At 41.4% G+C, this 25,625-nt stretch overlaps 1 protein-coding gene across 3 annotated transcripts in view; it reads right to left on the reverse strand.

The window, feature by feature from the left end:
- Positions 1-25,625, reverse strand: part of banp (BTG3 associated nuclear protein) — a 75,521-nt gene that overhangs the window by 32,973 nt on the left and 16,923 nt on the right. For all 3 annotated transcript variants that reach the window (XM_061822034.1, XM_061822035.1, XM_061822036.1), the window contains exons 9-11: positions 25,053-25,174; positions 10,984-11,055; positions 5,655-5,699 (exon numbers count right to left, since the gene is read on the reverse strand). In XM_061822034.1, coding sequence (XP_061678018.1) covers positions 5,655-5,699; positions 10,984-11,055; positions 25,053-25,174 — 239 coding nt within the window. The remainder of the gene's footprint in view (positions 1-5,654; positions 5,700-10,983; positions 11,056-25,052; positions 25,175-25,625) is intronic.

Below are 25,625 nucleotides of genomic sequence, written 5' to 3' on the forward strand. Positions count from 1 at the left end.
GGGGAGGGGGTGTCAACTCCAAATTTGGGATATCATTGCGTGAGAAATGTAACGCGTGTACTTGTTCAAGAGTGAAATTTTGAAGTTGTGATGAAAATTTAGACTCATGATACACATCATCAGTAGTGCTGTGTAGTGTTAAGATCTTCAATAATTTAAAATCTAAGCATTTCAAAGTGTCCCTTTCACCCTCTGACTTTTTTGTATGAGAACAAAAACATTTCAGACACACCTCCGTCCTACATTTTTACAGTAAATTCAGAGTCATCAAAAATTTCCACTTCAACATTTTCAAATGTAAGCATTTTAGACTCGAAAATGATTTTGGCAGTCAGGCAGGTCTGAACCAGGTTGTACTGATGTTTAGTCACAGTGAAATAAGTCGGAAACATCTGGTCACTCTTACTCACACAACTCACAACCCTGGGTCCTGCCCAAATAGACAAAGGAAAACAGAACTGTACTGGCCTATGAATGATACACACAAACACACACGAAACTTAGGATTCCCTCACTCTGTAGCTCCACGGTGAGATACCACAAAGACACAAAACAGACACCTAGTACTTTGAAACAGTATCCATCCTTGGGCCTCTCTTCTGTCCATTCCCCTTACAATAAAATGGTCACAAAGAATGCTGTTTTTAGCTCATTTTTCTTTTGTTGCATGTGTGAGTGACGGAATCTCCACACAATACTGACAGCTCAATCGCACTCTTGAGCAGAGAGGGAAAAAACAAGGAACAAGAATAACATGCAAGAGATAATGGTTTCATTCTCATTCAAGGTCTAATTAAACAATCTGGTTGATCATGAAATGTTTAATCAAGTGTTGTGACAGGCACGGTGCTGGTGCTAGATATTAAAAATCAAATCACACCAAAGTGTCGGTCCTGGAAGACTGCTGCCAAGAACCAGCACTGAGCCAATCTTTCTGACCTAATTCCCACACTGACCCAAACAGTGACGCTTGGGAGGATCCAGCAGATGCACGGCAACATCTGCTGTAAAAAGATGGAAGAAGTTCAACAAGAGGAGGAGGAAGAGGAGGTGAGGCTAGGCGTGTGCCCTCTTGACAGTTACATCCTAAACTCCCTTTAGTGGTCATGTACTGCAAGTCCATCACTAACCAATGCAGGCAATTATGTAAAGCCTTTCATTACAATTATCTACTAATGTCAAATATTCTGACTTGCCTTCGTACCTCCTTTTTTTTTGGGGGGGGGGAATAATGTCTTATTTCCTGCTTTCACAGACTTGCAGAGGGACATGCTTGCCAGATAACAAATGAAATGAAATACAAATCTGAAACTAAGATGGGTCCTTTGAGAGCAATGTGGACACATCCTAAGCCATTGGGGTTAGCATATAAAACTACCTCTTTCACTTTTGAGAACAGTGATGTTTTTTTCCCCATTTAAAGCTCAACTGGGTTTGGTATTTAATCATAAATGGCACATATATTCTCTGAGATTGTTTCTCTTTTTGGGTTTCCTTTTCACATTGTTCCACTACTGTCCCCCTCCTCTTTATCAGTCTCCCCTTTCATCTTCCAAATCCCCCATTTGGTCTGCATTAATGCAGCATTGTAGCAAAAGAGACAAAAATTCTGAAAGAACAGTAAAAGAAATAGTATAGTTTCATTGGTCTGTCATCTGTTCCTACCACTTCCCATGGGGGAGATAAAAGTCAAAGATAATTGGAACCAATTATGCTGCAACAACAAGGTCTGCATTGGCATTAAATGAATATGATTTCAATGTACAGTTCATCTACACACTGAAAAGCTAAGTAAATAAAGACTGTGAGAGTCACTCAAGATACTGTATTAAAATAAGAGCTCTCAGACAATTGAGTATGTAGTTTTGTTGAAATTCCTGAAAAGAAATGAAAGAAAAGCCCTAATTTGAAAATTACTGCATTATGAATTACGATGACTCCAAGTCCCAGCAACCCTACCTGGGATAAGTAATCTTGAGAATGAATGAATGAATGAATGGATGGATGGATGGATGGATGGATGGATGGATGGATGGATGGATGGATTACGGCCAGATGACTAATTTTAAAAGCTCGTTTTTTTGTTTGTTGTTTGATGGTAACACTGCTTTGTACTATGACATGATTTTCCTGATCAATTTATCTGGCAAATTGGGGTCTGGCTTTTATAGTGAGACATCAAGCAATGAAATCCAAGCATGATCAGAGACTCAATGCATCAATGACTGCACAGGTGAATCCTTCAGTGATTTCGTAAAAGAACGAAGAATAACAGGCACATAGAATGACCTCTAAAAATACAGGAAATTACCCAGAAGTCTTAAGTAGCTTTTATCAGGAGCTGGGTCATGTTACGGACCTGTTATTTTTACACAAACTCTTCTCTTTAAAAAAGGTCAATAAAGTGAAATTACTACTAGATAGTACAAGATACAAGATAGTACCCCAAAAAATTTTTATGTAGAATAACAAGGGAGATGACCTTTTTAATCCTGTTGCAAGTCAGATGTGGTGCAATCAGGCAATGTTATCAAATGGACCCAGATGCAGCCAAAATTCAAATGGAGACACTATAACTACCTGACAATGATTGTGGCTTGGAGTATCAGAATGTGTCATTTAGGAAATTTAAGAACAGAATGAAATGGGCCGGAGAAGAATACAGCAAAAGGGTCTCTAGACATGAACTCAATCTGATAAACTGTTTAGGATCGGTTAGAACCCAGCCCCACACACAGATAGACACACACACGTGCACGCACGCACGCATACAGACTTTTTAGTGAGATTACAATAACCGTAACATACATAAAATGGTTAAAATGTTATTTGAGATGACAGCAATTGTGATAAAGACAAAATATTGTCCGAATGCAAACACATCTTGTAAAACAGATTCTATTTGTTTTTCTATTCTATTCTGTGTTCTTTTGTTTGGCTATTCTAGCAAGCAGGTTCAAAATGCTCTTAATCTAAACCTGAGTTCTGACTTGATTTCCCCTGAACTCAAAAACTGGACCATTCAGCCTTAGAACAGCAGATTGGAATGACGTGAAGTCTAAGTTCACTCACAATGAGTTAAGATCGTGCATGGCCACAACCAAAATACATCATCAATGAATCCTAGACATGTCGATTCACCATGGAAACTGATAAAAAATGTTAAGTTCCTTACTTCCTCTTTTGAGTTTGAGGTGCTAATGCACCCATTCAATGATGTGAAATATAAAAACATCATTCGGGCAGTCAAGGCAATACAGCATTTTACTCAGTCAAGATTGAACCTCAGTAAATTTTTATTCATACCATTTATATTTAATTAAGTAAATATTCTAATTATATTCAACATGTTTTTAACAATTTTATGTACTGGCACACATTTATGGATTGAAATGTAATACTAATGTAATAATGTCTATTATACATGTGAAGAAACAGTCTAAAATAGCTTATAGCTATTTTATATAGCTTCTGATTTGTACTCCATCAACCGATCTTCTAGCACTTATCTGAGGTCTGGTCACAGGAGCAGTAGCTTTAGCAGGGAGGCCCAGACTGGAAGGCGAGAGAGACAAGAAGTACATCCTTTTGCAGGGCTTTTTTTGACGATGGAGTTGATGTTTGTCTCCCACTTAAGGTGCTGTGAGACTATAATTTGCAAGAATTTGAATGTCTTCATGGTTGACACAGGACAGTTGGAAGCGTGAGGGGAGGTGTGGTGAAGGATCCTTCCTGAAGTGCACAATCATCTGTACTGTCTTTAGTGTGTTGCACTCCAGGTTGTGTTGGCCACACCAAAGCTCCAGCCTCTCCACTTCCTATCGCTATGTAGACTCGGAGCCTTTGATTAACACGATGACTTGCGACGGTGTCATCTGCGAACTTCAGGAGTTTGACAGCTGGGTGCCTTGAGGTACAGTCGTGAGTGTAGAGAGGAGGAGCAGGGAAAGGACACGACGTTGGGGTGCCCCGGTGTAGATGTGTCCTGTCCATCAGGAAGTTGTAAATCCACTGGCAGATGGCAGGCAAGACGCAAAACTGTAGGAGAGGGGTTCGGGGTTGATGGTGTTGAACGCAGAGCTGAAGTTGACGAACAGGATCCTCACATAGGTTCCCCCACTGTCAAGGTGTTCAAGGATGAAGTGCAAACCCGTGTTGACTGCATCATCCACAGACCTATAAGCCATATAAGCAAGCTAGGGAACTGTGATGTCCTTAAGGTGGTCCAGAACAAGGCATTCAATGGACTTCATGTCCACAGATGTCAAGGCAACAGCAACCCTGTAGTCATTTAGACCCAAGATTGTTGGTTTCTTGAGGACCGGAACAATGGGGGAGCATTTGAAGCGGAATGGCATTTGCACAGTTCCAGAGATTTTTGTGAAGACTGGAGCACACTCGTCTGTGCAGACTTTGAGGCAGGATAAGGACACAAGGTCTGGGCCCGCCACTTTGTTAATCTCTTGTTGTTTGAAGATGGACCTCATTTCCTTTTCATGGTTGGTCAACCGAAGAGTCTGAGGTATTGAAGTGGTTGGTAGAGCGACTTGGTGGGTGTGTGGAGTCAAAGCGTCTTTTTCAAATCTGGAGTAAAAACAATTCAGGTCATCAACTAGCTCACTGTCGTCGTCAACTGGGGAGGACGTTTGATCTGGGCCTGGCTGTGAAAGCTGGCACATGTTGGCACAGATTTTCCTTGGATTTTAAAAATGCTCTTTATTTTCCATTTTTTTTCAATTAATGTCCAAAATATATGCAATAATATTACCACTTCATATTGGAGGTTTAATTGTATATATACATACGTGTGAATTTTGGACAGTTCCTCCTTTAACTGAGGTGCTAGCAAGGCCTGCAGGTGTCTTTCGATGTTGTTCGAGGATCTTTTGTGACATCCTGGATGAATCGTCGTCGTACTCTTGGAGTAATTTTAGTTGGTCATACACTCCTGGGAAGTTTTGCCACTGTTCCCAGTTTTTCTTATTTGTAGATAATGGCTCTGACAGTGGTTCACTGGAGTCCCAAAGCCTTGGAAATGACTTTGTAACCTTTTCCAGACTGACGGATTTCAATCAGTTTTTTGCTCATTTCTTCGTGAATTTCTTTAGCTCGGGGCCTGATGCATTGGTTCTTGAGATCTTGTAGCCTACTTCACGTTCTCTGACAGATTCTATTTAGGTGATTTCTTTATTCAACAAGTATGGTGGTAATCAGGTTTGGGTGTGGCTTGTGAAATTGAACTCGCCTTTCCCAATCTTGTGGTTAGGCACAGTGACTTTGTGATTTAACAAGGGGGGCATTTGTTTTTTCAGTGAGGGTCAGAAAGGTTTAGATTTTTTTTGTGTGCCTTAATAAATTGAAATGTCATTCACAAACTTATTTTGTATTTCCTTGTGTTGTCTCTAAGTGATATTAAAATTGATTTGATGATTTGAAACCTCTGTGTGTACTAGATATGCAATCAGGAAGGGGGCAAATGTTTTTTTTTACAGAACGGTGTGAGTGCATATGTGTACAGTTGTGCTCAGAACTTTACATATCCTGAAAGAATTTCTGAAATAGTTTTTTTTTTTTTTTTTTTTTTTTTAAATGGACCCTTTCAATCATGGACATTGGTGCGCGACTCTGACCTCAAAATAATTTGATTTTCTTACCTGTCCATCTTGGCCAACATGCACCTGGTGGATCTGAAGGTTTCCCTGAAAGAGAAAGATGTCATGAAAAAAAAATGCAAGTACCAATACATCATAAAAACCAAAACCTCCACCAAGGGTACAAACCCTGAGAAGATCTCACATACCCACAGCTCTTTCTTTCGGCTTGTCCCTTTCAGGGTCGCCACAGCGTGTCATGTCAGATGAACGCCTATATTTGTTCGGCACAATTTTTACGCTGGATGCCCTTCCTGACGCAACCCTTCTCAGGGAGTGGAGGCCCCAGTGGGATAGGAACCCACAACCCCTGGTTTACCAAACCAGTGCTCTAACCACTGAGCTACGCGGCCTCCAACATCTTGGATGAATGCTCATACTTTTTTGGCACAGTTATTACACCAGATGCCCTTCCTGACACAATCCCTCTTTGGGAGTAGAGGCCCCAGTGAGATACGAATTCACGACACCTGGTTTATGAAATCAATGCTCTGACCACTGAGCTACGGAGCCTTGTGTAAAAGGCTTATTATTGCATCAAAACACACAGAAGCCGGAATCGTAGTCTTGGTATATTTTCACAAATAAAGATTTTAATGAACGTGATCCATTTAAAATGTTGCCACGTTTATTTGAGAGCTACAGCTGGTCATAACTTACTTCACCGTAAATATAATTGCATGTGGTAAACTGATGCCATAACCAGACAGTACCAGTACCAGACATACCCACAGCTCATTGTATTGAAATCTGATTAGATTTGAAAGGTTTAATGATACTTTGAATGAATGCAGGATAATTAAATGTATCATCTGGTCATTTTAGACCATTGGTTCAAACAGATACAGTACCACGGTCCCCATTGTTGTTACTTTGTTCATTGCTAGGGAATGTAAAAAACGGCAAGCAGAAATGAGCAAAGAGTGGTGAGGAAACTCCACCTTATCGCGTCCAAGTCAACTCCAATCAGTGACACCTCTAACTTAGAGACGAACCGCAGCACATTTTCCAAAACTACGCGCATGGGCTGCACTCAAGTATAGGCAAACTACAAGCGGGAGAGGCGTAGGGACATCAGCGGGGTCACCACACGTCCGAGGATAAAGGATAAGGATAAGGAGGATAAAGACATCTTTAGCCTAACACCCGCCTTCCCACTATGTGACTATGTGTCTATGACGTCTGTTTTAAAGGATGGCTGGTGAGGAAAGAAGATGTATTCTTTAGAAGAGGTAATTATTGTATGATTATTTTCTATTACAGAAACACAAAATATGTTTCATTAGCTATTTATGAATGGTAGAGAAGGGGCCATGCTCTGCCTATTGCGGAGTAAAATGAGTCATTTCTGCTGAGTCATTTTCGACACCACGTGGCCAGCGCAGGAATGTCAGCAGTCGCCACAAAATCTAAAACATTCTTCTTTTTCTTCTGGCTTGTCCCATTAAGGGTCACCACAGCGTGTCATTTTTTTCCATCTGAGCCTATCTCCTGCATCTTCCTCTCTAACACCCACTGCCCTCATGTCTTCCCTTACAACAACTCTTTGGTTTTCCTCGCGCTCTTTTGCCTCGCAGCTCCATCCTCAGCACCTTTCTACCAATATACTCACTCTTTCGCCTCTGGACATGTCCAAACCATCGAAGTCTGCTCTCTCGAACCTTGTCTCCAAAACATCCAACATTGGGTGTCCTTCTAATGAGGTCAATTCTAATACTATCCAACCTGGTCACTCCTAGAGAGAACCTCAACATCTTCAAAATCTAAAAGAATAAACACTGAAAAATACAGAAAGATGTTAGAACAGTTGATAGGTGTAATCAACATTGTGTTATCTTCTTAAGTTGTGGTGTGGGTGAATGAAAATTAAGGCACTACTACTTTAAACAACATTAATTCATAATGGTCACTATCAGTTTAAAGTGCAACAGCTGGTGTATCAATTCTCAGCACTGAATTGCCAAATGAGTAGTAGCTCATAAACAATGACACAAATTCAGTCATGTCTGGTTACAAAATAACTTCAAAAAAACTGCATTGACCATCATAAAAACTCTAAACCTCCACAATAACAAACAGCACTGGTCAAAACAGATTATACATTATGTGCCACATTCAAACGGCCCACATTTCTGGGGTTTTCTCTTGCTTATTGTATTTCATGTGTTTGGGGCAATCTGAAAAATCGTACGGGCAGAGAACAGTGTAATCTCTTCAACAGCTAATTTCCTCTTTGAGCATTCTAAACCCAATGTCTTGGTGGAAAGGGGTCTGTTCCTAATGAAAATATATTCTGTGTGAGTGGCAGTTGGTAAAAGTGGGATTCTGTTGCTAAGCTTTGAACTCTAAAAAAACAAACATAATCATGAAATAGGAAGGGGAGAGGGGGAAAGAAAATCTGAGTTCAGCCACAAAAGAGCAGGAAAGACTTTAAAGCTTTTCTCCCATCAATAATCCTAGTCTCTCTCACTCAATCGTTCATGTCATCCTCTCTGTCCAAAACGAGTAAGAAAATGTGAAAAACACATGGTTGAAGTGTCAATGGCTGCTGCATAATTTATCAAGCTGTAATTCATGTGCTGAACATAGCATACAGTGTGTGATTACATGTGTGTATATTTTCGTAGACTGGCGCCTTGAAATAAATCTCTCTCCAACTACCTGACGAAGTAATGTAGAGTGATGTTAATGCAAAAATTACTCCTCAACTGTCAGTGGGCTTTAAATTTTAATTTCAGATGGCAAGTCTCTGCGCTGTGAGCATACGCAGTGGTGCTTGGTGGTTGAAATGAGGCATCTGGGACTTACATGGAAACAAAAGTCATAACTCCATGAATAAGTAGGGCGGTATATATACATGAAAGCATGCAATAGGCAACATCTGTTTTTAGTTAAGTCAATAATGACTTTAATAGCTATTACTGAAGTGCTGTACTCAGATGTAATCCAACAGAAGACAAACAATTAATAATAAATCAAACATAATTCTTCAAGTATATTATGTCCCACTGTCAGCCAAAATTAAAGCTTTTAAAGCTATGACACACAAATGCCACACGAGCAACAAATGAAGCAATAGTCTAAGGAAAACCAAAGCAAATTTATTTGTATAGCACATTAATCCAGTGCGCTTTACAAGATTGATTTCATATCACTGTTGAAAGTCAGGTCAGAATCTATCATAAAACCAAGGTTTCAGACTTGGTCTTTGCTTTTTAAGGATTGTGTCTCTAGGTATTTCCGAAAAGTAATCCTTTTTTCTTCATTGCCAAAAATCTCAGTTTTGTTGTGATTTATTTGCAGCAAATTATGTAATCCTAACCCTGTTATTTATCCGATTTAGACAGTGGCACAACACCTCAATTGAACAAAAGTCATCTGGAGAGACTGCTACATATAACTGTGTTATCTGCATAGCTGTGATAGTCAAAACTAAAGTTCTGGAAAATTTGACACAAGGGTAGCATATACAGGCTGAACAGGAGGGGTCCAAGAACTGACACTTGGGGCCCCCAATGTCATTGCCATTTGTTTAGATTGCGCATTCCCAAAACAAAGTAGCTCCTCTACTCCAGGTAGGACCTGGACAATTTAAGGAACGTTCTATTTAGTCCTACCCACATTTCCAACCTGTATATTAGTATATTGTGATCTACAGTATCAAAGGCCGCTGAGACCCATCAAGACCAAACTTGACACCTTTCCTCGGTAAGTATTCAATCTTATATCATTTAGGACTTTGATAAGAGCATATTCTATACTGTGATGAGTTCGGAAACCTCATTGAAATTGATCAAAAAGTAAATTTAAATCCAAGAAATTGATGAGTTGATTAAAAATAACTTTTTCAACAACCTTGGCGATGAAAGGGAGATTAGAGATGGATCTATAGCTTTGTAACATGGAAGCGTCCTTGATTTTTAGAAGAGGCTAAACAGCAGCTACTTTAAGAGCTTTGAATGGAGAAATTGATTATTTGTGGAAAATCAGCTAGCACTGATTTCATAATAGTTTTGAAAAAGTCAGATGGTATTGAGTCAAGACAGCTCATTGATGGTTTCAGCTGCTGAAAAGTTTTCCTTACAGTTTTTGGGTCAACTGTATCAAATTCTGGTAATAAAGCTTTCCCTGGGTGGCTTCAAATGTAGTCCCATTGTATCAGTTTGCTGATTTGTGCTGATATTTAACCTGATGGATTGTATTTTTCCTCAAAAATAACTGGCAAACTCATTGCATCTATCAGCTGTTTCGAGTTCTGCAGCTATCGATTCGGTGGGGTTGTTAGCTTGTCAACCACAGCAAACTGAGTGCAAGCATTGTTGAGGTAATTTAAAAAATTTGTTTCCATCTAGCCCTGACGAAATCTTGGTTAAAATTACAAAGACACTGTCTGTAGAGGTCATAGTCAATTTGCAGTTTAGTTTTGTCCACTTGTGTTCTGCTTTACTACACTTTGATTTAGAGCTCTTGACCATCATTGCACTCCTCCACAGTGTATTAGGTCACCTCAAGATGGTCTTGGTTTTAACAGGAGCACCAGCAGCATACATGGCATTTGGGAATTTCGAGGTGAAATTCTCCAAAATGTCACCAATTGTCTCAGCATTCAAGGTTTGCGGCACAGCTACAGTCTCCATAATTTTTTGCAAGTTATCTCATTTATGTACCTTTTCCGAGTAGAGATTCAAGTTGTCTGAACTTTTAGAATAAAATGTAGTTAAAAAAAATACACAAAAATTTTCAGACAAAGCCACAGGCTTAATTTCAGTTGATAGAATCTCAACATCCTTAGAGATGACCAGGTCTAAGATGAGACCTTGAGTGTGAGTTGGACTCTTAATATATTGAAAGAGGTCAAATTTGTCTAGTATGGCAAAGAGTTCTTTTATTTCCATGTTGTTGTCAACATGAATGTTAAAGTCTCCTCTTATGACAAAATAGTTGTAGTCAGAAATAATTGACACCAGTTCTGAAAAATCATCCATAAATTTTCTATCTCTTGGAAGTCTACAAAATAAAAATCTTTAATCAACATCATATTTACACCTTTTACACATCTTTTAAACTAGTTTTGGAATCAGAAATCAAGGGTAATTGGTTCTTCAACTATTCTTGATGTTTAGTCAAACAAAAATTATTGCATAATCTCAATGTCATCATTTATGATATGACAATTAGAAATTTTTGAATAGATCTTAACAAGAATCATGGAAGTTGACACACATAATTTGCCTTTGCAGATGACATAAAATCATGTGGCTAGCCGGATCTGGCCCCCTGGGCCTTGAATTTTACACTCGTGATCTACACCCACAAACCCATGCAGACTTGCCTCACTGTCCTGGGTGATCTGTACTTCCTCGCCTTGAGGCACCTGGGCAATGTGCAATTGGCCCTGTGGAATCTGAGGAAGACAGATGGAGAACATTTTTCATGAAATCTCAAATTCATTGTTTCCCCGTTATTCACAGGGGTTACGTCGCTTATACCCCCGCGAATAATGAAAGGTCGCAAATTCTGGAAGCAGTATTAATATACCTATGTATGATACCTACCATATTTTTGCAACCATAAGATGCACTTAAAAGTCAATCGTTGTGTGACTTGTCCATTGAAGTACACTTGAACACACTGCTTACACGGTTAGCATGTATGCGAGCACTGTTTTAGTGTGTATGTACGCTACCATATGATGGTGCTCACGAGACAATGAGGAACAATTGCATTTCACATCTGTCATCAGAAGAAGCTTACATTGCCTGTGTAGGCAGGTCACTCCTGACCATGTACAGTCTCAGTGTCACATCGAAACTAAAATTATCACAGCAGGAACCAAACAAACAGAATAGCATAACTAGAAAATAACAAATAAATAAATAAGATACCTGGAGAAGTAATTGACACAAAACATGCACTTTAAACCCTATGTACATGCTCCCAGCATGCTTTGTGGCAAGGGCACACTGTACAATGAATACATCCATCCATCTTCTACCGCTTTACTGGATGGAATTGCGAGGGCTGTAGCTTCACTAGGGATAGCCAGACTTCCCTTTCTCGAGCCACTTCATCCAGCTCTTTCCTGGCATCAAATTGGGTAAGAGAGATTTCAATTTTTAGCCGTGACACACATCCTGTTTCTTGGTAAGTGTAGTGCAATATAGCAGCTCCACCTTTTGAGTTTGTGCACGTGACGTCACCGTTTTCACGGCGCCATATTGCCGGTCATACAGAGCTGTTTGATATTGTGGGAGACATTGAAATGGAGGAGAATATTTACAATACCCGAGACCTGCTGTCACAATAGACAAGACAAATATTCAAAGAGATCATTCTATGGAATACCAGCTGAGAAGACCAAAAAACAGCGATGGATTTTGGCAATTAAACGTGATGGCTGGTGCCATACAAAATACATACGACTGTGTAGCGATAACTTCATTTCAGGTAGAAATAATTATTAATCTCAAATTACCTAGTATTTATCATGCCAAGTTGACTTATTTGAGAACAATGCATATTTTTTTTAAAAAGTCTGTCACAGAGAGGTTTAGAGGTGTGTGTGTGTATGCGTGTGGCTGCAATATGCTTCCGTGAGGAGGAGCAGAGTCCCCGTCCTCTTTTTTCCCCCAATCACAGGTAATGAATGTGGTTTATGTAAAACCAGGGGTTCATTTATTTAAATATTGGTATTTGTATTGAATACTAGCTGAAAAGATCGATGGATTCCAGCAAAGGTTAACATGTAGCGGCTGTAGCCTGTTGCAGAAGCCATCACTTGTTAGCTTGACTCTGGTGAATAAAGCAAGTACTTTACTGATTCTGGTGAAAAGAGACGACGGTCACCACTCCTTGGACAAGGTGAGACAGTCCCTTAATGGTCGCCAGTGTTAACCGTTCCTGCTCCGGTGGCCTGACCGTGGTTGGGAGAAGCAGGGGCGACGCCTTCTTCGGGGCCGAGGTTGCCCTCCTTGGGGTTAACTCCCTTCTCGTGTCGCAACTCTGAAGCTCGATGGCGGGAGTGGTAAAATCACGGAGCATCCACTGGCTGTTATATTCGCTTTATTTTCTTTTTGCACGCAACAGTTCCCGGTCGCCGTGAATCAACTTTCTTTTTCCTCTTACGCTCACTTCTAACCAAAAACGCATGCAAAGTCAGTTTCACCCACACAACACATACACCCACATACACGAAACCCGCAACAAGCTGAATACGCTTCTGGGTTCACGAGCTGTCAACCCGTCACGATGTCGGATTTATTCCAACGAAGTATTTGTATACGTGCAGACTTTTATACGCTTTCAAACTTATCTGTGTAAATCGCAACGACTTTCCCACCAGATACATGTGTAAATCCAGTTGTACAAGACAACCGGAAGGGAATTAACAGTCCAATTGCTTATCAGCAAAGACATCAACTACGGCATTAAATATGAGTCCTCGATGCCGCACATTTTTCCACGTACCTTCGTTTGTTATCACCTTCTAAATGTTTAACGGTATTGGACAAAACTCTGGACGTTGTCTTATAAGACATTTTCGTGTAGTCTCCAACAGACTTAGCATTAAACAATGCTTTGTTTGACCGGCAATATGGAGAGATACACAAAAGTCACTTGATTTTATGTCGTAGGTGCACGAGCTCTATTGGCTAGCACGTACCATCTTCATGGCATCACATCCCTCCATGGGATGGAGGGTGGGGGGGACGTCAATTTTTACCCTTGATGCACTTATTGTATGTTCGTCACCAAATCATTTGGCATAAGCTCGCCCACACTGAACTTCTTTGCGGCTTTATTCATCTTTTTTCACCATGGATCTTGTTCTTTCGGTCACGACACACAGCTCGTGACCATAATTGACCGTAGGAACATAGATCCGCCAGTAAATTAAGAGCTTCGCCTTTCGTGATAGGTCCTTCTTTCCCACAACGGAACCACACAAAGTCCGCATCACTGCAGACGCGTCATCGATCTGTTGATTTCTTGTTCCAGTCTTCCCTGACTCGTGAAATCATAACTGGCCAGTAACGTAATAAAAGTCCTGGACCACTAATGTAATCTTTGATAACATTAAAACGTATTGTGCTATTGGCTGGTTATTATATTATTGTCCTGTTAAAAAAATCTCTACATATCTGCCAATATAAGAGTCCCTAAGCCCATAACGTTATTTTAAATTAACTCAGTCCCTGCCAATGATTTCAAAAGACGTCATTCAGAATCAAGCTATTCACTTCCACAACCATGGTACAGAGATAATGGTTGCCAGTAAAAAGAACTGGTAACCATAGTGGTGTGTTTTTATATTTCTCTAAGCTTGACTCCCAGGGCCTGGTCGCCCACCACACGCACATACAAAAAATTGAGCATTGAAAAAAACAATCTGGCATTTTGCAAATATGAATATTTTGGGTAATCCCAGTTGACCCAAAACAAGAAACGTTTAGTGCAATTGCATGTCAAACAGTGAGGGGAAAATGCATGGTCTTACGTGTGTTTCGTTTCAACTGTAGGGGAAGTTATAGGTTCAGGACTTAGTTAATTATTGGCCAGTAATTACCTTATGGGCCTATTACATTTTGAAAAAAAAAAAAAAAAAATGTATTATCTTATGTACCAGTATTCTTCTTTTCCTTTCGGCTTGTTCCATCAGTGTCAAACATACGGCCCGCGGGCCGGATCCGGCCCGTCTGGTGGTTTGGTACGGCCCGAGGAAGAAAGTTGCATTGTATTAAAAAAATATGAATTTTCTTTAAAATTTGTAGTTCTTGTATTATCCGCTAGGGGGTGCAGTGTTTTAGTACGTGCAGACAACATGAAAGCAACACTGCGGCGGAACTTGGACCACCTTGACCTGGTAAAATTGAACGTCTGTACAGCGTCTATTGGCGACAATTGCATTATCTACTTTTTCGTTTGCCTCGCACCCTCATCAGCAAAATGTCTTTGTCAAAAAGGAGAAAAGTAGACACAGAGTGTCGGACTTTTCAAGAAAAATGGACATGTTCTTATATGTTCACGGAGGTGAATGGGAAACCCGTGTGCCTGGTGTGCCAGCAGCAAGTTTCGGTGCTTAAAGAATACAATATCCGGCGCCATTACGAAACTCAGCATGGTGAAAAATACAACAGTTTGCATGGAGAATTGAGAAAACAGAAGGTAAATGAAATGATGGCGCGTCTGAAGAAACAGCAATCTGTTTTCACCCGGAGCCGAGAAGCCAGTGATGCTGCGGTGAAAGCCAGCTACCTAATTGCGAGCCAAATAGCAATGGCATCAAAGCCGTACAGTGATGGAGAGTTCATCAAAAACTGCTTGCTGGCGGCTGCTGAAATTGTGTGTCCTGAGAAGCGACATGCTTCCGCCAATATAAGGTTGACAAGAAATACCGTGGCAGACAGGATTTCGGAAATCTCTGCAGATTTGGACCACCAACTAAAACGCAAAGTGGGGTCATTTGTGGCATTTTCTGTTGCGATTGATGAGAGTACTGATATCACGGACGTCGCTCAACTGGCCATATTCATTCGTGGAGTTGACAAGACTTTGAATGTCACAGAGGAGTTTCTCGAGCTGGTGCCGATGATTGACACCACAACAGCTGAGGACATTTTCAGCTCCGTCGTTGGAGCGCTGGACAGAGTCGGAGCGGACTGGTCACGCACCGTAAGCCTGGCTACTGATGGTGCGCCGTCAATGATCGGTAAAAAGGCAGGTGTTGTGACAAAGTTCAGAGATAAAGTACAAGCCGCAAATGAGGGAGGTAATTTTTGGACATTTCATTGCATTTTGCATCAGGAGGCATCATGCAGCAAATCGCTAAGAATGGATCACGTCATGGAGGTGGTTGTCCGAACTGTTAATTTCATCCGAGCCAGAGGTCTCAATCATCGTCAATTTGACAGCTTTCTCAGTGACATTATCCATGGTGTGCCTTATCACACGAACGTACGATGGTTAAGCAGAGGTGCTGTGCTAAAGCGCTTCTTTGATTTACGTGATGAAATCGGACAATTCATGGAGAAAAAAGGTAAACCTGTTAAGGAATTACAGTGGCATCTGTGGCTGCAGGACCTTGCGTTTATGGTTAACATCACTGAGCACTTGAATATTCTTAACAAAATGTTGCAGGGACGCAAAAAAATCGTAACACAGTATTGTGACAGCATACGTGCATTCAAGTTAAAGCTCGGGTTATGGGAGACGCAGGTGGCAAGCGGTGACCCTGCTCATTTTCCCTGTTTAAAAGATATGTGCGCAGCCAGCGTTAATTCTGACGTGAAACGGTACAAAGAGAAGATTTGAGGGCTGTTGATGGAGTTTGAGAAAAGATTTCAGGTTTTTAGCGAACTCGAAACAGATTTTGCAGTTTTTCGCTCACCATTCACAGTCAAAGCTTGTGATTTGCCCGTTGCCATGCAACTTGAAATCATTGATTTGCAGTGTGATGTAGAACTGAAGGACAGATTTGCCTCTGTAAGCTTGGACACATTTTACAAGTACCTCCTACCAGGCTATCCCGCATTGACAGCACTCGCTGCTAAAACATTGTCCATGTTTGGGACAACCTACCTTTGTGAGCAAGTTTTCTCACTAATGAACATTAATAAAACAAAGCTGCGCTCAAAGCTCACACATAAGCATTTGAATGAGATTCTGAAATTGGCTGCTTCTCAGGACATGATGCCTCATATTGATGCACTTGTGCAGGATAAACGATGTCAAGTTTCAAGGGCAAATTCCAAGCAAGACGAATAATTGCTGTGAAAGTTATTCATTTGTTCAAATTGCTTTCCAGATGTTGAAAAACAGTGTTTTTAAGTTCCACAAGGCTGGTACTAAATGTTTTTGGAACATTGTTACTATTTCTGTGATCAGTTTTATGTACAACACACTTAAATATGTGTTTAACTGTGTAAAAGTGTTGTTAAAATTGCACATACTTTATGTTCTTATGTTATTCTCTTGTTCATAATGTAAAAGGAAAATTCTGTTAATAAACATTTTGATAATTTACTCATTCTTTGCACTAATTATTAGTGACTAATACAAAGGAAAAAAGTGGGCTTATTGTTAGTTCTATGTAATTTTGCAATGAGTTTACTGGTCCGGCCCGCTTGATCTCAAATTAAGCTGTATTCGCCCCGCAGACCAAAGGGAGTTTGACACCCCTGGTCTAAATGTTTAACAGACAAAACTCTGGATGTCGTGCTATAAGAGATACTTTTGTTTCATCTCAATGGAATTAACTGTCAACAATGCTTTTTTTAGACCAGCAATATGGCGATGTCACATGATTTTATAATGTAGGTGCACGAGCTCTATAGTTGTCACAACTCTCCACATCACCTTTGTTCTTAAAAATGCACCAGCACAATTTTCCTCCATTCCTCAGACATAAGACGGACAAAAACTCCACCGCCACCCCCCCCCTAAATGCTTCCATACCTTCACAGGTATGCCATCCGGACCAAGTCCTTCCATCCATCCATTTTCTACCACTTTTCCGGGTCGGGTTGTGGGGGAATTAGCTTCAACAGGGATACTCAGACTTCCCTTTCTCCAGCCACTTCTTCCAGCTCTTTCATAGGGATCCAAAGGCGTTCCCAAGCCAGCCGAGAGACATGGTCTCTCCAGCGTGTCCTTGGTCGTCCCCGGGGTCTCTTTCCAGTGGGACATAGCCAGAACACTTCACCAGGGAGGCGTCCGGGAGGCATCCGAATCAGATGCCCCAGCCACCTCATCTGGCTCCTCTCAATGTGAAGGATCAGCGGCTCAAGACTGAGCCCCTCCTGGATGACCGAGTTTCTCACCCTATCTCTGAGGGAGAGCCCGGCCACCCTGAGGAGGAAACTCATTTCAGCCACTTGTATCCGGGATCTTGTTCTTTCGGTCATGACCCACAGCTCATGCCCATAGTAGTAACATAGTAACGTAGATCGACCGGTAAATTGAGAGCTTCAACTTTCGACTTAGCTCACTTTTTACCAAAACGAACCGATACAAAGTCCACATCACTGCAGACGCTGGACCGATCCATCTATCGATCTCCTGCTCCGTTCTTCCCTCACTCGTGAACAAGACCCACAAGATACTTGAACTCCTCCACTTGGGCCAGAATCTCATCCCGAGCCAGGGAGGGCACAATACCCTTTTCCGAGGATCATGGTCTCAGATTTGTTGGTGCTGATTCTCATCCCACTCCCTTCACATTGGACTGTGAACCGCTCCAGTGAGAGCTGGAGACCACAGCTTCATGAAGCCACATTATCTGTAAAGAGCAGAGATGCGATGCTGAGGCCACCAAACCGGACACACTCTATGCCTCGGCTCGCCCTAGAGCAGACATGTCCAAAGTACGGCCCCCGGGCCAATTGCGGCCCGTGGACAAATTTTTACCGGCCCGCGGCCTCTATCATGAAATCAATAATATGCGGCCCGCCAGCACTGTTGACCACAGTATAAAATACATGTGTACAAAAAGCTATTTTTCATATTTTTCATTTCACCAGAAGATGGCAGTAGCCCTGTGGCCGCACACTGGCCGCCGTGACCCTTGACCTTGCGTGATCGTTTCAGCCCAGCCCATTTCTAACATGGCGTCTGTAAACAAAAAAAGGAAAGTTGACCGCGAGGGCCGCCGCTTCCAGGACAAGTGGAAATTTGAGTATTTTTTCACTGAAATACGAAACAACTGTGTCTGCCTAATTTGCCAAGAGACTGTGGCTGTTTTCAAGGAATTCAACATGGAGAGGCACTACCAGACGAAACATGCTAGCTACGACAAGCTAACTGGGAACAAACGCGGTGAAAAAGTGAAGCAACTGGAAGCTGTTTTAACGGCACAGCAAAGCTTTTTCACAAGAGTCCGTGAGTCAAATGAAAATGCCACAAAGGCAAGCTACGAAGTGGCAACGCTGATTGCAAAGCACTGCAAACCTTTCACTGAGGGTGAATTTATTAAAGACTGTGTAATGAAAATGGTTGAGAAAATTTGTCCCGCGAAGAAGCAAGAGTTTGCCAATATTTGCCTGGCTCGTAATACTGTGGTACGGAGAATTGAAGACGTTTCATTAGATATTAAGAGACAGTTAGAGGCAAAAGGAACTGAGTTTGACTTTTTCTCGTTAGCGTGCGATGAAAGCACGGATGCGTCCGACACCGCTCAGTTACTGATCTTTTTAAGAGGAGTGGACAATGACATGAACGTGAGTGAAGAGCTTCTGGACCTCCAGAGTCTGAAGGGCCAAACAAGAGGAACGGATTTATTTGTTTCTGTTTGTTCCACCGTAGATGACATGAAACTACAGTGGAATAAAGTCACCGGGATTATTACGGACGGCGCACCTGCCATGGCTGGCGAGCGGAGTGGATTATCAAGCCTTGTCTGTAACAAAGTCAGCGAAGAAGGAGGCAGCGCTATTAAACTCCACTGTATTATTCATCAAGAAGTTCTCTGTGCCAAATATATGAAATATGATAATGTTATGAAACCGGTGATAAAGACTATTAATTATATTCGCTCCAAAGCGCTGTGCCACCGCCAGTTTCAACAGTTTCTTCTCGACATCCAGGCTGAATACGGAGATGTTTTGTATCACACCGACGTAAGGTGGCTCAGTCGGGGGTCTGCGCTGCAGCGCTTCTTCTCTCTCAGGGAGGAAATTGGACAATTCTTGACTAAAAAGGGACAACCCATGACACAATTAAATGATCCTGTTTGGCTGGCTGATTTGGGATTTTTAGTTGACATAACGCGACATCTGAATGCGCTGAACACAAGCCTTCAAGGGCAAAATGCAGTGGTAAGCCAACTGTATTCACACATCAAAGCCTTTCGGACCAAGCTGCTACTTTTCCAAAGACACCTGTCACAGGCGCAGCCCAATACCGCACATTTCCCGTCGCTGCAGGAAATTGTGACCAGTTTCCCACAGATCAATATCAGTGCGCAAATGACAAAGTATGCAGCAGACATCTCATCTCTGGTTGAGGAGTTTCAGCAGCGCTTTCGGGACTTTGCAGCTATTGAAAAGGAGATCACGCTTTTTTCCTCTCCTTTCTCCGTGGACCCTGATGACGCTCCAGACCACCTGCAACTGGAGCTCATTGAGCTGCAGTGTGACGCCGAGCATCGCAGTCGGCACCAACAGCTCCCTCTTGTCAACTTCTACCGCCAGCTGGATGAAGGCAGGTTCCAAGCAATTCGGACATTTGCTAAGAAAATGCTGAGCTTGTTTGGCTCCACATACATGTGCGAGAAGACATTCTCCGTTATGAACATTAACAAGAGCCGCATGAGGACGAGACTGAGTGACTCTCACCTGCGTGACGTCTTGCGCATCAAAACCACTGCTCTTGAGCCAGACATGGACTACATTACATACTGCAGTCAAGATCCCAGTATCACCCTTCACATTAGTGCAGGCAAGACCTTTGTTAAGTCCTCTGAGTTGAATAAATTCTTAAATCCCAGTTAATTCATTTTTTTGTGATGGTCAAAATCACAGTTTGAATATGCAGTGATCATTGTTTTGTTTTCAGCACTTTTCCTACAGTGAGCATATAATAGTGAATAATATGTAATGTTTCACATGAACTTAGATATCCTTTATAGTTTTCTTAATTTTTTGTGGTTTGTGATTTCGGTAAAAACCTAAATGTAAAAAAAAATGTAAAAGTAAAAGTATGCCATTTGTAATTAAATTAAAAAAAATCCCAAAAAGTTAATTTGTATTTAATGTTAATGGTTCAAAGAATGTCAGGCTAAATAGTCGGCCCCCACACATTTTCACCTTACCAAATCTGGCCCTCTTTGCAAAAAGTTTGGACACCCCTGCCCTAGAGATTCTGTCCAAAAAAGTTATAAACAAAATCTGTGACAAAGGGCAGCATTGGCAGAGTCTAACTCTCACCAGAAACAAGTCCGACTTATTGCCGGCAATGTGGACCAAACTCTGACAGCGGTCGGGCAGGGACCGAACAGCTCGTATCAGGGGGTTTGGTACCCCATACTTCCGAAGAACCCCCCACAGGACTTCCTGAGGGACACCGTCGAGCCTTCTCCAAGTCCACAAAACACATGTAGACTAGTTGGGTGAACTCCCATGCACACTCGAGGATCCTGTCGAGGGTGCAGAGCTTGTCCACTGTTCCACGGCCAGGACGAAAACCACATTGCTCCTCCTGAATCAGAGATTCCACTTCCCGACGGACTCTCCTCACCAGTACCCCTGAATAGACCTTACCAGAGAGGCTGAGGAGTGTGATCCCCCTATAGTTGGAACACACCCTCTGGTCACCCTTCTTTAAAAGGGGGATCACCACCCAAGTCTTCCAATCCAGAGCAACTGTCCCGGATCTCCAGAGGTAGAGGAGAGAAGATCTCTTACATGTGACAAGATCTATTCTGACTGGGTGTAAACATGATGTGCACTACATTGAATCAGAACAGCAATGTGGCATGCGGCCATTGTCTTCAACGTCACTTATCAAGAGAGAGGTTCATTGTATATTCAGTATAGGAGTCCGGATCGTTTTTATAGGTTTATAATAATAAAAGGCCCCGTAGCTTAGTGGTTAGAGCACTGGTTTGGTAAACCAGGGGTTGTGGATTCGTATCCCACTGGGGCCTCCACTCCCTGAGAAGGGTTGTGTCAGGAAGGGCATCCGGTGTAAAAATTGTGCCAAACATATATATGCAGTTCATCTGGGATGATACGCTGTGGCAACCCCGAAAGGGACAAGCCGAAAGGAAAACAACAACAATAAAATGGTAAAAACAACTTACAGGAACAGTGCCGTGAAATGTATCATTCGCCTGCTGTAATCCTTATATTTTTGCATAGTTTCCCTACTTCAAAGTTAAAGATATTCAAATGTGTTTATAAGACAAATATATCCCAAGTCAACTTAAAATGTTGTTTTTAAATGGTGATTTCATTAATTAAGGAGAAAAATATATATTCAAAGTTACCTGGCCCTCTGTAAAAAAATAGCCTCCTACAACTAATAACTGCTCAGGCCATCCTCAGCAATGACAACTGAGGTCTAGTGTTTTCTATCACTGGGAATGAGTCTTCTTTTCTATGAAGAAATTTTGGCCGACTCTTCCTTGCAGAAATATTTTAATTCAGCAAAGATGGAGGGTTTCCGAGCATGACCTGCCTCTTTAAAGGGGAAATCCAGTGCTTGCATTAACAGTGTATCCAATAGGTCATGTAATATGTACCCTCTTTTGACAATATAATGTTAAAGCCTCTCTCATTTAATCGTGTTTTGAGAAGATTTTTATTGACAATTCCGAATTTTCAGGGGCGCTGCCATTTTCGCGAGTCACATGATCTACATGGGCGTATGTGACGTGTACCGTTCGAAACGCTGGGTTACATGCGACACCATTATGCCCACCGCTGATTTCTCGGATTTATCCCCATCTGATGAAGAAATAGCAGTATTGGTTGATCGGGAAGATAGAGGAATACTTCCTTACAGATTTGAACCTGTGGCTGTAATGTTGAATATTCTGATGGTTCCTCGGGAGGAATGACGCTGAGTCTAACTAGTCGGAGGCCTACGCACGACATAAGTGCATAAACAAAGGCCCCCGGGAGCTCCGGGCCAGCAGCCGCGGATGGTTCGGGAATGACGCAAAGTCTGACAAGCGAGCTCTGGCGGTGGTTGTAAGCCAAGGTTTCAGGCGGCGGAGGCAGTTAGGCCCGGACGCCGAAGCTAGGCTAAAGGCCTCCGCTGCCACCGAAGGCGGGCTACGAGCTCTGGTGGGGGTCCTTTAGCCAAGCTTCGATGTCCGGGGAGACCTTTATCCTAGCTTCGGAGTCCGGGGCTAACAAAGCGGGCGGCGGTGGGCCAGGAGCCGAGCTTCCAGGCGGTGGAGGCCGTTCGCTCTGGACGCCGAAGCTAGGCTAAAGGTCTCCACCACCAACGAAGCTCGGCTAAAGGCCTCCACCTCCTGAAAGCTCAGCTCACGGCCTGCTGCCTTCGACTAGTTAGACTCAGCGTCATTCCGCCCGAAGAACCATCAGAATATTCAACATTAATTACAGCCACAGGATCAAATCTGTATGGAAGTATTCCTCTGTCTTCCCGATCAACCAATACTGCTATTTCTTCATCAGATGGGGAAAATCCGAGAAATCAGCGGTGGGCATAATAGTGTCCCATGTAAGCCAGCGTTTCAAACGGCACGGTACACGTCACATACGCCCATGTAGATCATGTGACTTGCGGAAATGGCAGCGCCCCTGAAAATTCGGAATTGTCGACAAAAATCTTCTCAAAACACTTTTAAATGAGAGAGGATTTAACATCATATTGTCAAAACAGGGTACATATTACATGACCTATTGGATACACTGTTAATCCAAAGCACTGGATTTCTCCTTTAAGGTCTATGGGATTCAAGTCTGGACTTTGACTCGGGCACTCCAAAACCTTTGTTTTTCTGTTTTAAGCCATTCAGAAGTTGACTTGTTCGTGTGTTTTGGATCATTATGGTGGTGCAGAGCCAAAGTGCTACTCAACATGAGGTCCTTCAGGATTTTCTGTTAAAAACCATAATTCTCATTTCCATTAATAACAGCAAGTAACTCTTTATAAGTGGCTTTTGTGACCCTTTACAGAATTATAGATCTCAATTACTTAATTTCTCAACTATTATGGAATCTTTTTGGAACGCGTCATTTTGTTGGATTTTTGCAACAGCTTTTGTCACCGACTTGATTTTGTTGTTGTAGTTTATTTTTTGATTGAACAGGTCTAGAGGTAATCAGGCTTCATTGTGTTTAAAAATTTTGGTTAGCCACAATTCATGATTTAACAAGGGGGGGTTTATTATTTTTTCCACATAGGACCAAGTAACTTTGAATAGGGTTTTTTTTATCGCCTAATAAAATAAATCAACATTTAAAAAAGACTGAGTTCATGGGATGTATTTCATATTTACATGTGTTTGATTACCTTAAGGTACAGAAGATGTACAAAAGTAAAACATTTTGAGAAAGGGGCCAATACATTTTCATAGCACTCTACTCATAAACAAGACCTGCATTGCATAAAGTAGTGATTCCCAACCTTTACAGAGCTAAAACACATATTTTACAATTGAAAAATCCTACAGCACACCAACAAAAGTAAATGTCACCAAGAATGGATCGATTAATTACTGTATGTGCTTAATGCCATCTAATAGAAGAGGATTTTTTTGTTCTGTCTGTCATTGTGCCTCACTGACATAAATAGATGAATAAAGATAAATTATTTCTTGGAATAAACCTTTTTTTCTTTTTTTAGCAGTTACATAAAATTGGACAACTTCCCACAGCACACCTGAAGAGCACTCACGCCACACAAATGTACCCCGGCACACTGTTTGGGAATCACTGGCATAAAGAACTCTGTCCAGAGGCGCCATATTTACCATGCATTTCTGTCGCGACGAAACATTCCTGTAAAACCAAATTAAATTCCATTCAGATTTGGTGTGCTTATTCTAATTGAGGTATCTATATGGTCAATTTTAATTCAGTCTGGGGTGCTAAAGTGATTATAAATTGATATATAGAGTAGGCAAGACTTGCACCTCTTTATTTCAGTCAGAGGAGAATTCATATCAGTGAGTAAAGGAAAAAAATTTAATACAGAAACAAGAAAGGAAATAATGACAATAATAAAAATAATCAATGTGAGTGCAAATGCTTGTTTGTTTATATGTGGCCTGCATTTGGCTAGCAACCAGTTAGGGGTGCACCGTGCTCGCTGCCTAAAGCTCGGTGGGATAGGCTCCAGAACACCAGTCACTCTAATGAGGATAAGCGGTCCAGAAAAAGAATGCTCAAATGAATATGAATAATTATCATCATAACAATCATAACAATAATCATAACAATACTGATACACAACCGACATATATATAAATAAAAAATAATAAGGGGGGGCATATTTCTTATTGTATCTGAGGCATTAATTTTTTTTGTTTAACGTGTTAGTTTTGGGGAAGATATGTCATCTTTTAAAAATTATTATCGTGACCGGCCTGCAATTATAAATATATAATATATTTCCACACTCCTTTTTTGTTGTTGTACGTTTGCAATTCTTTGTGGCAATCCATTTCTTCCTTGATTATTGCACAATAATTTTGTGGTTTAATGAAACCAATACTGTATCCATTACACGGTTGCATTTTTTTGGGGGGCACAGCAAAGCAGTGCTTGTTCATGGTGTGGGGTGAAGAGTCTAACTGTAATCCTCTTCATTCGCATATGAACGCATAACTCGGAGTGAGCAGGACTTCGACCACGAAAACACTAACACATATAAAAGACGATATGAAGGACATGACCAATTATCAAGGGATGACAAACTACCGATACTCACCACTTGAACTTGTCCATCCTCTCCAATGTGATGAAACTGGACCTGCTGATTAGCCAGTGTGTAGTGCAGGGTCTGTTGGGTGGCTGTTTCTATGTGGGTGGTCTCTTCTGCAAGACCTCCGTCTGTTACAAAGCAGAAACACTGTTACACAGGCGCTTTTGTGCTTGTTGTCTGGATTAGAAATTAACTATGACTGATTCAAGCACACATTAAAGACAGCATGTGATAACGTCCCCCATTCTTTATTCGTGTATTATGTATGGGTATATTAGATGTTTCCTGTGGGAATTACTGTAAAGTATAGTGCAGTTAGTCTGATCATCGAGCAGTACATCCAAAAATGAAAAGGCCAAAATAAGTGATGACTTTGTGTTCCACTATTGTTCTTGCATATGATACAATTGAAAATACAAACCTATCAAACCTTTGTTAAAAAAAAAAAAAAAAAAAAACGGGCCATCTGTGGACATGGTTGTTTATCCTGTGTTGTATGTGTATTCCAGACATTTACACACAACAGGGATTCTTGAACTAGTAATCCAAACTATGAACCTCAAACTCTAAACACTTCAC

This window comes from Syngnathoides biaculeatus, chromosome 6 (assembly GCF_019802595.1).
Source record: "Syngnathoides biaculeatus isolate LvHL_M chromosome 6, ASM1980259v1, whole genome shotgun sequence".
Classification (NCBI taxonomy): Eukaryota; Metazoa; Chordata; class Actinopteri; order Syngnathiformes; family Syngnathidae; genus Syngnathoides; species Syngnathoides biaculeatus.